The sequence below is a fragment of the Bacillus rossius genome, chromosome 15 (assembly GCF_032445375.1).
Source record: "Bacillus rossius redtenbacheri isolate Brsri chromosome 15, Brsri_v3, whole genome shotgun sequence".
Classification (NCBI taxonomy): domain Eukaryota; kingdom Metazoa; phylum Arthropoda; class Insecta; order Phasmatodea; family Bacillidae; genus Bacillus; species Bacillus rossius.
Genome location: NC_086342.1, coordinates 44,412,701 through 44,425,844, shown reverse-complemented (window position 1 = coordinate 44,425,844; position 13,144 = coordinate 44,412,701). Strand labels below are relative to the sequence as shown.

The 13,144-nt window shown below is 44.8% G+C and overlaps 1 protein-coding gene across 1 annotated transcript in view; it reads left to right on the top strand.

Annotated features, from left to right (window-relative positions):
• Positions 1-13,144, top strand: part of LOC134539548 (soluble guanylate cyclase 88E) — a 197,193-nt gene that overhangs the window by 119,482 nt on the left and 64,567 nt on the right. Inside the window, exon 3 of the mRNA XM_063381673.1 lies at positions 12,394-12,567. Coding sequence (XP_063237743.1) covers positions 12,400-12,567 — 168 coding nt within the window. The 5' untranslated portion in view covers positions 12,394-12,399. The remainder of the gene's footprint in view (positions 1-12,393; positions 12,568-13,144) is intronic.

Here is a 13,144-nt window from a genome sequence, read left to right as displayed (position 1 = left end):
TTACCCCCTGGCCGCGGCGGTGGCGGGGGGTGGAGGTGGTGAAGATCTTAGTTTGCAAAAATTTCCCTCCTCTCCCCTGGACCATGAAGGTGCATCTTCCCCCTCCATGTCGCTCGTCGGACCGTGGGACACGGCGCTGAGGGCAGAGACCTAATGTCCCTTCAAGGACACGTGTGCTGGTCGCCACGTGCTAACAATATATTACAAAATTATTTTATAAAGAATAACTTTTAATATTTATTCCAAGTATAAAGTTATAAAGAATTTATTTTCTTTACAAGTATAAAGATGTATAATTTTTTTTACAAGTATAAAGATGTATAATTTTTTTTTACAAGTATAAATATGAATAATTTTTTTTTCCAAGTATAAAGCTGAAAAGAATTAATTTTTTTTTCCAAGTGTAACGATGTATAATTTTTTAAGTATTTTTTTTTTCAAGTATAATCATGAAGAGATAAATTTTTTGTTTTTAAAAACAATGTGTGTGTATAGTAACTTGGGGGATTTATTATTATGATAAAACACAAACATTAAATTTTTTTTTTCCATTTTATTTTCTCTGCGTTTCATACATACATATATATACATCACTCACACATTAGTTTTTGCCCCAATTCCCCCTCCCCCCTACCGAGTACCTTCTTCGTGCCGAGTAGACGTAGATTTTTTTTATATATATTCATTTGTTTAACAAGTTTTTTTTAATACATACTTTAACATCAAAAACATTATAGGAATTTTAATTTAGTTTTGTAGATATACATTTTTAAAAATAATTCTTGATTACAAAGTTTTTTTTACAGAGATGCAAAACACAAAATAATTGTAAGAACATGGCTATTTTTTTTTCGTTTAGGTTTTGATTAAAAAGATACAACATCAAAAATAATAACATTTATAAAGTATATGACGGTTGAATTTTGCGTTGCCTATGAATATGCATTGCCGCGTTAAAGTTAGCGTCACACAATAGTTTTGATCTGGCCACGGGACACAGTTCACGACAGCAAGGTGTCTCAAACTTTGAACAATAACCTAAATCATCGTGGTACATGTACCTACAATGTTTTAGTCCACCGCACTGTTCACTGTAGTGGTATTTACGATTACCGATTTTCGATGTATTTAGTTCATCAATCGAACACGGAAAATACGCTTGCGGATGGCATAGTTTGATTACACAATTTGGGTTCGTACAGTCATATGCGATTATAGGTTTCACGGTACCGAAGGGATCCTTGGAATCCCATTTAAGCCTAAAGTGCGTGTCGTCACGACAAGATTCAAAATACGTAATGTCAGTGGTGAACACGTCGGTAGTGGAACCGTAATAAAACACTTGATATTGAACGCACTGCTGTCCTGATCGTACGAAAGAATAGTTTTCTTGACTGCTGTCGAACAAGGCACACTTTTCAGTCTCGTGAGGGCGTGGGTCCGGACAGAGGTCCCAGCACCACGTGATGACATCTTCGTCATCGTCGTCGACGACGTCGTCGACGTCGTCGGCGTGGTCGACAAAGTCTGGGTACCTAATAGAAGATGTCCTCTGGGCGAACCACGTTGACGATCTCCGGGGCAGCTGTCGCGTCACGACGGCTGAGACGTCCTCGTTTGGGACGTGCGGCTGCCAGGGCCCCTCTGCGAAAGATGTCCAAAAATTGTCGGACGATGGCGACATCGATGGGCTTCGACGATGGCCCTCGTCGACGCGGTCACCCGTCGTCGACATGTTGATATTGCTGGAATTGTTACGAGGATGCCGCGACGATGGCGCCTCACTCTTCGATGCCGGAGTCTTGTGCGTCTTGCTGCTGCTGCTGCTGCTGTAGCTCTATGGCCGCCTCCACCGTACACAGGATGCGGTGGTGTAGATACAGGATGAATTCCTCGCATCCGGGAAATGCATCGAGGGTACTTATGATGGTTGCAGTTAGCGATTGGCGAATTTTATCGAACGACATCCCTTCATATCCTGTGATTATTTCACCGATGAAATCATGCATTTCAGCAAGCGAAACCATGATTATTTTATTACGTGAAAAAAAAAAACAAAAATCCGTCTCCGCGACACGATGTAAGTACTCGGCGTCGACGGAGGAGGAACTGAGGCAAAAACTGACGGCTCCCGGGTCCTGCAGCCGGTATTTATACTTTTAAAGGTAGAATAGGGGTGAGGAGGAGGGTAGGGGTGCGAATGACGGTAAAGTGAGGGAGGGTGGGAAAAAACTAGAGTAGTGGTGGGGGAGGGTGGTTATTACGATAAAAAAAATAAAAATAAAATTAAAAAAGGGAGGGGTGGATCGTCGTGTGCGAAAAAAATAATTTTTTATGAAGGGGGGGGGAAGGGGGGGGGGGGTGTAAGTTCGTATATGTACATGGTAAGAAGTGGTGGGGGTCAGTCTGCCTGCAGTCACCTAGGGGGAAGGATCGGTCGCCATTTTTATTTGTTTGCCCTCACCGGGTTCGAACCGAGGACTCCAAACTCCGTGTCGTAAAAGTATATTTTTTATAAGTATTTTATTAAAATTTTATTAAATGAATTTTTTTATAATTTTTAAAATTTTTTTCATTAAAATCGGATAATAAATAAAAAAGTTAAAGATGGCGATCGTAACGGAAAATGCAACGGTGACGTCATCGTCCAATATGGCGGAAAACACAATTCCGGAATTTTCGAGAACACAATGACGTCATCCAAGATGGCGGATCCAAGATGGCGGATCCAAAATGGATGCCGGGGTCAAGGTCAAGGTCAAAGGTCAAGGTCACATCCATCCAAGATGGCCGCCGTGACGTCACAATCCAATATGGCGGACCGACAATCACAATCCACACCCAGAACCCAGTCCCAGTATGCCCATTTGTATACTACTCCCAAATACTATATACCTATATTAACTATAAATAATATTATATATACTGTATTGTATTAGGAGTAACATTGAGTTTGTATTAATATTAACACAGTGTATAAACGCAGTGTATACTAGCTGTTTCTAGAATAAGTAACTAGGCACCACACAGGCTAAAGCTTCATTTTGACATAAAATTAACTTAACTGTTTACAGGGAGGGTTAAAAGTATATTTTGACATAAATAATGTGACACGAAAAGACTTGGCTAAAAACATTTTTGAAAATTTCTGAAAAGGGAACAAAGTATTTTTTTAAAGAGTACATTCAAGCCTCTTTCTTGTACACGGAAGTAAATAAAATATATAAGCAAGTAAATAAACACTGTTTCATACCCTTGCTAGCATGATGTGATGTGAACACACAACACGATTTTGTGCCTCATTTTTTTTCAGCGAGATTTTAAATTTTTTGACAAAGATTTAATAAAATTTATATCCACAAGAAAACAAGCGTTAAATTATATTTTTCAAAGATGCTTTGAGTACAAATACTTTTCTGATTGTTTATACAATAATTATACACGTAAAAGCATGAAAGACCGATCCGTTCATAAAGCGCACTAGCTAGCATACAATCCCTTGCATATTGGTCGCTAGCACACACTGCCGCAATACGATACAAGTTCTCCATAAGTCAAGGGTGCAAGAAGGGATGTACATTCTTGTACAATAAATTGCAACATGCTCACAAATTGTAAAGTAAAGTGGTACAAACTCGCGGAAAATTAGAGATAATGCAAACATGTTAACTGTTTTTTTTTGCAATTTTTTTAAAATTAAATTTATGAATAAGAAGTGAATAATATCCCGAGTGTGTGGATTGTTTTAATCTTAAATTTAAAATTTTGTGAAACCATTAATACGTTGCTTTCAAATGTTTAATTTGTTTGTAAGATGAACAAAATCTCATTAAGGTACAATGCGGCGTGGTGCAGCTTCCAGCCCTAAGTTCGAACTGGAACATGAGACAAACTTAACACTAAAACTACAAGTAGGGGAAGTAGCATCGGTAGAGCTTGTAGAGCTATCTGTAGACAATTGGGAAGCCAAATCTCAGTCTACTAGGAGGGCAAGTATTTAGCTGCCACTTTAAGTATAAATTTAACTTTTTTAAATTTGGTTTAAACCAGAATTTAAAATGTTTTATTTAAAACATAATCAATTATCAGAATTAACATACAACCGCTCTTTATTCGTGGCTTATGAATTTTTTATGTTCTGTAAACCCGTTATGTCTTAAAAGTTGTTAATTTTTTGTGAAGCTGCAGTTATAGACTGAATAAACATTATAATTGAGTATAACGCTTACTGCTTTTTCCTATTTGCGTCATCTGAAGTTTTACAAATGGTTGGTCCTTAAGAAATCACAAAATATGTGTGGAAAAATATCTGTTATGTTTAAAGTTTCCCCAAAAAACCTTAAATTATTTTTACAAATTATTTATTTATTTAGCATATTGATTTCTGTGCCATTCAACAGCTGTTAGCCAATTATAGAATGACACATACATAACAAAACTGACAACATATAAATACATTAAACATCAGAAAAACATATTAACACGAGGTACATAAAATTACATTACGACAAAACACGAAAAAAAAAAACACAGTAGATATATCGATATTAAAATAATAGTGTTCATATAATTTATTTTATCACTTTTCTTTTAATAAAAATATTTAACAACTAAAAGTGTATGTAAAATAAAAAAATAGATTATGAAAGAATTGGAATAATCTTAATTCTTAAGATTTTGCCAATGAATGGTTCTAGATTATTACATAAAAGAGTTATAGTTTACACATCTACCAACAATATTTTATGTTTAAAAATAAATTTAACCGTGTTTAAAATAAATTTTAAAATTTCTCTAATTCTATGATTTTGTGTTGGAATTCTTAATACAATTTGAGATATTATGTCTGAGCAATCAAAATATGTTATGAAAGTGTTTATAAATAATGCATCACTGATTGAACCTGTAATGAATATAGAATGACTATTAAATTTAGACAATTAAATAGCATGTTCAAAATGACTGTCAAAAGCTTGAAGATTTTCAAATATTAATATAAGAACCTTTTTATGTATATTTTATATTTTATTAAAATTAGAGTAACATATCGAACTACTAATTACAGAACAGTATTCTGATTGGGATCTAATCAAAGTGAAGGATAAACAAAGTATACAATGAGATGTTGGTGCAGAGAAAGTATTAAATTTATAAGACTTAAAGTTCTTAATTTGCTGCTTATAATATCATTTACATGTTGGTGAAAATAAGCTTGGTATTCAAAGTGACTCCAAAGCGCTTAAAGTTAACACATTTAATATTTCTTCTTTTCTATATAATTATGATTAGCTGAATATAAGATTTTCAATTAATGTTACACACAATGTGTTTTTTTATAATCGAGGGACATTTGATTATTAGAACTCCTCGTCGGAACAGCTAAAATATCACGTTTAAAGCTTCCCAATCATATTTTCTAGTTATAGTTTAGTAAAATTTTATTTCCTTGGTATATAATATTTTTAAAAAGTTTTAATTGCATTCGTTATACCATTTATAAATATATTAAATAGTAGTAGAGATATATTACAACACTGTGGAACACTTGATGTAATAGAACACCATGATGGTGCATTTGCAACTTATCAAAAATTATAAAGATTACTGCAATTAAAAATAATTTCAGTGAAAAAGGGATTCGACTAAATAGCTTTGTATGAGTATTAAATTGATGTTTTGATATTATGTTGGCAATCAAGTCATTCAAATATATAACAATATTTGTTAAATTAGATCTTCTATATTGTAAACCATGTTTTTCAGAAATTTTTTATGATTAAATTCATGTCCCCTATTTTTTTTTCCGAAAACGTTTGAAAAGCTACATATCAAAGATAATACTCGATAGTTTGTGAATAATGTTTTTCGAAAGCAGGTATCACAGTTGAATTTTTCCATAAAGAAGGAACAGGGCCATTGATTACACTGGCATTCAAAATAAGTCAATGATAAAGTGAAGGTGTTCATACTGTAGTCGCCAGAACTCGTGAGGGCTATCTGCGCGGGGGTGAGGTAACCCTTTTGCGAGGGGAGGTAGGGGCGGAAGAGAAAGTTGGCCCCGCCTACAAGCTGCGCTAGGAGCCATTTAAAACACATTGACCTTCGTCTGCGCTGCAGTAGTGACGGGACTGTGAACAATGACAAGTAACGCGCGGCCGAAGAGATTTAAGAAAGTTATTCATAGCAAGGAAAGATAAATAATGAGTGTTGTTGAAGCTTGTGACGAATAGTCACGAAATAAATGTTTGTAATCATTGTTAAATGAAACATAAATAAATGGTCATAACATGTCGCATTTTAAACGATGTTAAAGCAAGAGACTATAAATAAGTGTGCTCTCAATAATTTAAATGGATAAATTTATATATATATATTTAATTTTGTCTTCAAAATTATGATACGGATTTAAATTAAATATATCAGTTATTTTTGAAATATAATAAAGAAAACATCGTGAATGCATTAGAAACTCTTACCCTACTTACCAGACATAACCATTGAAGAAAAGCAGTATTTTTTTTTTTTGCTTTTCTCTCATAAATAAATATTTTAACGCGTGTGTAAAAAAGATCTTTAGTTTACATTAATTTCTATATAAAACTAACGACATGCCAACGTTTTTGTACATAGTATATTATTTTATATTACCAAACCTGTACGACATGAGCCTTGGTGAAAACACACATATTATATATATATATATATATATATATATATATATAAGTTTCCAGTTTGTGATGGATGTTATAGTCTAGTTTTAAGATGATTTATGACAGCTGTATGTACATATCTGTTATTTATATAATGTTACGAACGTTAGCCAGGCCGCGTCACGCGCAGCTGCACGCCGTAACATGAGATGTGCAGTGCGCACCTGGGTCGCCGCTTTATCTCCCTCCAGCCCTCCGCTCCCCCCGCGAGCCGCCCTGCCTTTGACACGTAACTGACACCGGACAGCTGGGAGTTACGCGAGCCGCCGTCACGTGTTTTCGAGAGATTTCTGCCATCTGGACGGCACGGAGCGACGCGACAGGCCCCGGCCGCTCTCGTGAGTTCTGGAATTGCGGCTGATAGATAAAACGAGGACGGCGGCCTCGAGAGAGTCAGTCAGTGGAGTTCGGAGTGTTCAGTCGGAGAATGAGTGAGTTCTCCCGTGGCGGAGATCCGGGCGATAGTGCCGCGGGTGCGGCAGAGTGGCGAAGTCCTTGGACGAAGGTTCCAGGGCAGGGAGTGAGTGAGTTCAGTGGAGTCGGGAGTTTCCGGGCGATAGTGTCGCGGGAGCGGCGGAGTCCCGCGTGAAGTGGCGAGCGAGTCGCCGAGTGGGATCTCGGCGAAGGGTGTGACGGCGGCGGCGGAGTGCGGCGACGGAGTCCCGCGGCGGAGACCCACGAGGGGTGCTGCGGCGAGAGTTGCGCCGGAAGTGCGGCCCAGCGAGGTGTGTGGAACGAGTGACTGGGGAATAGACATTTCTTTAAGTGTAGTTTATTATTTGCCATCTTAGAAGATTAATTGTAAGTGACAACAAGTGGTAATAAATAAAACTGTGTGTGTTAAATAAAATCTATTAATTGGGCTATCCTTTACGAACCCGCAGGAAAATCGTAACAATATATTTTACATTTACTCAACTTAACGGAGTGGAGAGTTTTTGATGAAAGCTAAAAAGCTAAAAAGCGAGCTTAAGAAGATATGAGGTATGAAACAGTGGATTTTATCCGGATCGCCTAACTGGAAAACGAATGGTCAGACTATTACATTACCGCATGAACTTATGAAACTTAATGTATCACTACAGTTTCTCATGCAGAGCTTCATTGTGTTTATGTATTTATTCGAAAAATTAAATATTGGATTGACAAATAAGTTATAGCTTGACTTCGTGTCAACAGAATGATTATTTGCAAGAGAACGCATAATTTTTATCGGGTTTTACAAACCAAGAACACACGAAGTGCACTTTGAACCGATGGTCTAATGCTTTCAGGACGCATAGTAAGCTGTACAGCTGTTGAACTTCTGGAGGGAGGGGAGAAGCGGAAAGCCTGACCTGCGTGGTAGAGCGCGGAGTGGGGGGAAAACGAGGACTAGGGAGGCCAACCCTCACGTCGTTTGGTAACAACAGTACAGATCTTTACTTTAAAGTTAAGGATACTGTCAGATCCAGTCGCTTTGTTTTGAGTTTTTTTTTGGTTGGTCACATTAATAAACTCTCAATGTTGTAGGAATCGAGATATTTAAAGTACTATCATGGTTTACGTTGGCATGATGTATATTGTCTTTTATTTTATTTAATTTTCCAGAGGTGTTAACGTATATAAAAGATGAGCAAAATTAATCTGTATACTTAAAAATTCATAAAAATTAAACAGTGAAGCCGATTTACCTGAAATTTCATTAAACCAAAAGAGAACATTTGAAAGTTTTTTTGAAGTGAAACTTCTTTGGTCGAAATGAGAGTAAGGTTTCAAGGCCAAATTTTAATACGTTTTCGTGAAACGTTTATGTCGGAAAATTACAAAAGATAGGTACTTGGCCAAATAGATATAAAGAGAGCACTATGCCATACATGTTCCGGGCTCGTTTTTGATCTCCTCTTTTGTGCAAAGATTCGTCCCCCACCCCAAATAAAGAAATAGATAAACAAAGAATAATACAGAGAGTGTGGGCATGCTCTTGTTTCGAAAATAGATATAGGTATCCTATACAGTAAGCTGTGAATACCTTACTTTTTATACTTACTGCCAGCGCGCTCGTGGTGAAATGCGTGGCGGTGGTGAGGGCGAGTGTGTGGCGGTGGTGAGGGCGAGTATGTGCCGGTGGTGAGGGCGAGTGTGTGGCGGTGGTAAGGGCGAGTGTATGCCGGTTGTGAGGACAATTGTGTGTGACAGTGAGGAGGGCGAGTGTGTGCCGGTGGTGAGGGCGAGTGTGTGGCGGTGGTGAGAACAAGTGTGTGCCGGTGGTGAGGGCGAGTGTGTGGTGGTGGTGAGGGCGAGTGTGTGGCGGTGGTGAGGGCGAGTGTGTGGCGGTGGTGAGGGCGAGTGTGTGGCGGTGGTAAAGGCGAGTGTGTGGCGGTGGTGAGGGCGAGTGTGTGGCGGTGGTAAAGGTGAGTGTGCGGCAGTGGTGAGGGCGAGTGTGTGGTGGTGGTGAGGGTGAGTGTGTGCCGGTGGTGAGGGCGAGTGTGTGTGACAGTGATGAGGGCGAGTGTGTGCCGGTGGTGAGGGCGGGTGTGGCAGTGGTGAGGGCGAGTGTGTGTGACAGTGATGAGGGCGAGTGTGTGGCAGTGGTGAGGGCGAGTGTTTGCCGGTGTTGAAGGCGAGTATGTGGCAGTGGTTAGGGTGAGTGTGTGGCAGTGATGAGGGCGAGTGTATGACAGTGGTGTGGCGGTGGTGAGAGCGAGTGTGTGGCGGTGGTGAGGGCGAGTGGGTGCCGGTGATGAGGGCGAGTGTGTGGCGGTGATACAGGCGAGTGTGTGGCTGTGGTGAGGGCGAGTGTGTGCCGGTGGTGAGGGCGAGTATGTGCCGGTGGTGAGGGCGAGTGTGTGCCGGTGGTGAGGGCGAGTGTGTGGCATTGGTTAGGGTGAGTGTGTGGCGGTGATGAGGGCGAGTGTATGACAGTGGTGTGGCGGTGGTGAGAGCGAGTGTGTGGCGGTGGTTGGCCAGTGTGTGCCGGTGATGAGGGCGAGTGTGTGGCTGTGGTGAGGGCGAGTGTGTGCCGGTGGTGAGGGCGAGTGTGTGGCAGTGGTGATGGCGAGTGTTAGCCGGTGTTGAAGGTGAGTGTGTGGCAGTGGTTAGGGCGAGTGTGTGTGACAGTGTTGAGGGCGAGTGTGTGGCGGTGGTGAGGGCGAGTGTGTGCCGGTGGTGAGGGCGAGTGTGTGGCTGTGGTGAGGGCGAGTGTGTGCCTGTGGTGAGGGCGAGTGTGTGGCAGTGGTGATGGCGAGTGTTTGCCGGTGTTGAAGGTGAGTGTGTGGCAGTGGTTAGGGCGAGTGTGTGTGACAGTGTTGAGGGCGAGTGTGTGGCGGTGGTGAGGGCGAGTGTGTGCCGGTGATGAGGGCGAGTGTGTGGCTGTGGTGAGGGCGAGTGTGTGCCTGTGGTGAGGGCGAGTGTGTGGCAGTGGTGATGGCGAGTGTTTGCCGGTGTTGAAGGTGAGTGTGTGGCAGTGGTTAGGGCGAGTGTGTGGCTGTGGTGAGGGCGAGTGTGTGCCGGTGGTGAGGTTGAGTGTGTGGCAGTGGTGAGGGCGAGTGTGTGGTGGTGGTGAGGGTGAGTGGTGTGGCGGTGGTGAGGGCAAGTGTGTGGCTGTGGTGAGGGCGAGTGTGTGCCTGTGGTGAGGTCGAGTGTGTGGCATGGTGAGGGCGAGTGTTTGCCGGTGTTGAAGGCGAGTATGTGGCAGTGGTTAGGGTGAGTGTGTGGCGGTGATGAGGGCGAGTGTATGACAGTGGTGTGGCGGTGGTGAGAGCGAGTGTGTGGCGGTGGTGAGGGCGAGTGGGTGCCGGTGATGAGGGCGAGTGTGTGGCGGTGATACAGGCGAGTGTGTGGCTGTGGTGAGGGCGAGTGTGTGCCGGTGGTGAGGGCGAGTATGTGCCGGTGGTGAGGGCGAGTGTGTGCCGGTGGTGAGGGCGAGTGTGTGGCATTGGTTAGGGTGAGTGTGTGGCGGTGATGAGGGCGAGTGTATGACAGTGGTGTGGCGGTGGTGAGAGCGAGTGTGTGGCGGTGGTTGGCCAGTGTGTGCCGGTGATGAGGGCGAGTGTGTGGCTGTGGTGAGGGCGAGTGTGTGCCGGTGGTGAGGGCGAGTGTGTGCCGGTGGTGAGGGCGAGTGTGTGGCTGTGGTGAGGGCGAGTGTGTGCCGGTGGTGAGGGCGAGTGTGAGTGACAGTGTTGAGGGCGAGTGTGTGGCGGTGGTGAGGGCGAGTGTGTGCCGGTGGTGAGGGCGAGTATGTGCCGGTGGTGAGGGCGAGTGCGTGGCGGTGGTGAGGGCGAGTGTGTGCCGGTGGTGAGGGAGAGTATGTGCCGGTGGTGAGGGCGAGTGTGTGCCGGTGGTGAGGGCGAGTATGTGCCGGTGGTGAGGGCGAGTGTGTGCCGGTGGTGAGGGCGAGTGTGTGTGACAGTGTTGAGGGCGAGTGTGTGGCGGTGGTGAGGGCGAGTGTGTGCCGGTGGTGAGGGCGAGTATGTGACAGTGTTGAGGGCGAGTGTGTGGCGGTGGTGAGGGCGAGTGTGTGCCGGTGGTGAGGGCGAGTATGAGCCGGTGGTGAGGGCGAGTGTGTGGCGGTGGTGAGGGCGAGTATGTGCCGGTGGTGAGGGCGAGTGTGTGACGGTGGTGAGGGCGAGTGTGTGGCGGTGGTGAGGGCGAGTGTGTGTGAGGGCGAGTGTGTGGCGGTGGTGAGGGTGAGTGTGTGCCGGTGGTGAGGGCGAGTATGTGACAGTGTTGAGGGCGAGTGTGTGGCGGTGTTGAGGGCGAGTGTGTGGCGGTGGTGAGGGCGAGTGTGTGCCGGTGGTGAGGGCGAGTATGTGCCGGTGGTGAGGGCGAGTGTGTGACAGTGGTGAGGGCGAGTGTGTGGCGGTGGTGAGGGCGAGTGTGTGGCGGTGGTGAGGGCGTGTGTGTGGAGGTGGTGAGGGCGAGTGTGTGGCGGTGGTGAGGGCGAGTGTGTGCCGGTGGTGAGGGCGAGTATGTGCCAGTGGTGAGGGCGAGTGTGTGACAGTGGTGAGGGTAAGTGTGTGGCGGTGGTGAGGGCGAGTATGTGCCGGTGGTGAGGGCGAGTGTGTGACAGTGGTGAGGGCGAGTGTGTGGCGGTGGTGAGGGCGAGTATGTGCCGGTGGTGAGGGCGAGTGTGTGACAGTGGTGAGGGCGAGTGTGTGGCGGTGGTGAGGGCGAGTATGTGCCGGTGGTGAGGGCGAGTGTGTGGCTGTGGTGAGGGCGAGTGTGTGGCGGTGGTAGGGCGAGTGTGTGGTGGTGGTGAGGGCGAGTGTGTGGCGGTGGTGAGGGCGAGTGTGTGCCGGTGGTGAGGGCGAGTGTGTGCCGGTGGTGAGGGCGAGTGCGTGGCGGTGGTGAGGGCGAGTGTGTGCCGGTGGTGAGGGCGAGTATGTGCCGGTGGTGAGGGCGAGTGTGTGACAGTGGTGAGGGCGAGTGTGTGGCGGTGGTGAGGGCGAGTGTGTGGCGGTAGTGAGGGCGAGTGTGTGGCTGTCGTGAGGGCGAGTGTGTGCCGGTGGTGAGGGCGAGTGTGTGGCGGTGGTGAGGGCGAGTGTGTGTGACGGTGATGAGGGCGAGTGTGTGCCGGTGGTGAGAGCGAGTGTGTGTGAGAGTGATGATGGCGAGTATGTGGCGGTGGTGAGGGCGAGTGTGTGGCGGTGGTGAGGGCGAGTGTGTGCCGGTGATGCAGGCGAGTGTGTTGTCTGCACGGCAGGGCAGGATGTACGGCCTGCTGCTGGAGAACCTGGCCGAGTTTATCCGGCAGGCGTACGGCGAGGACAAGTGGGAGGAGATCCGGCGCCAGGCGCAGGTGGAGCAGCCCAGCTTCAGCGTGCACCAGGTGTACCCGGAGAACCTCATCCCGCGCCTGGCCAACAAGGCCATGCAGGTCAGCCGCTACCTCCAGTCACGGGCTCTGCCGCTTCCCTTTGCTCGTGCGCGCACCCACTGGCCAAGTGATCTGCTGGCATTTGGAGCAGTTGTGGTCGGAGTTTGTGCACAGTAGATACTGAAGTACAGTACACCCGATTATCCGCAAAATTAAGTGGCAGGGCCGCCGCGGATAGTGAAAATCGCGGATAATCCGCAAAAGAGCAGAAAATGGGAAACATAAAAAGGAAAGATTAATTTCAACTTCAAAATCTAAAAATATATGTACAGTAAAAGTTATAATTAACATATTTTTTTTGAATGATGCTAAAATTTATAGTATTTTACTGAATAATTAACATACAATACATTTCAGTAATGTAAAAATGAAAGTGCTCAACCATACGACCAGAAACAAAGTGCGACCGAGAAAATAAAACAGCAAATCATGCCAGCCTACTGCATGAGTTCCGAGAAGGCCTGTGGCTTTTTACTGTATATTACACACAATTCACTCGTCAGTACAGTTAAAATTTGCTCACTTGTAATAAAATACAGATTTAAATAAGTGCTGTATTTTTTCGTAGCATGCGCGG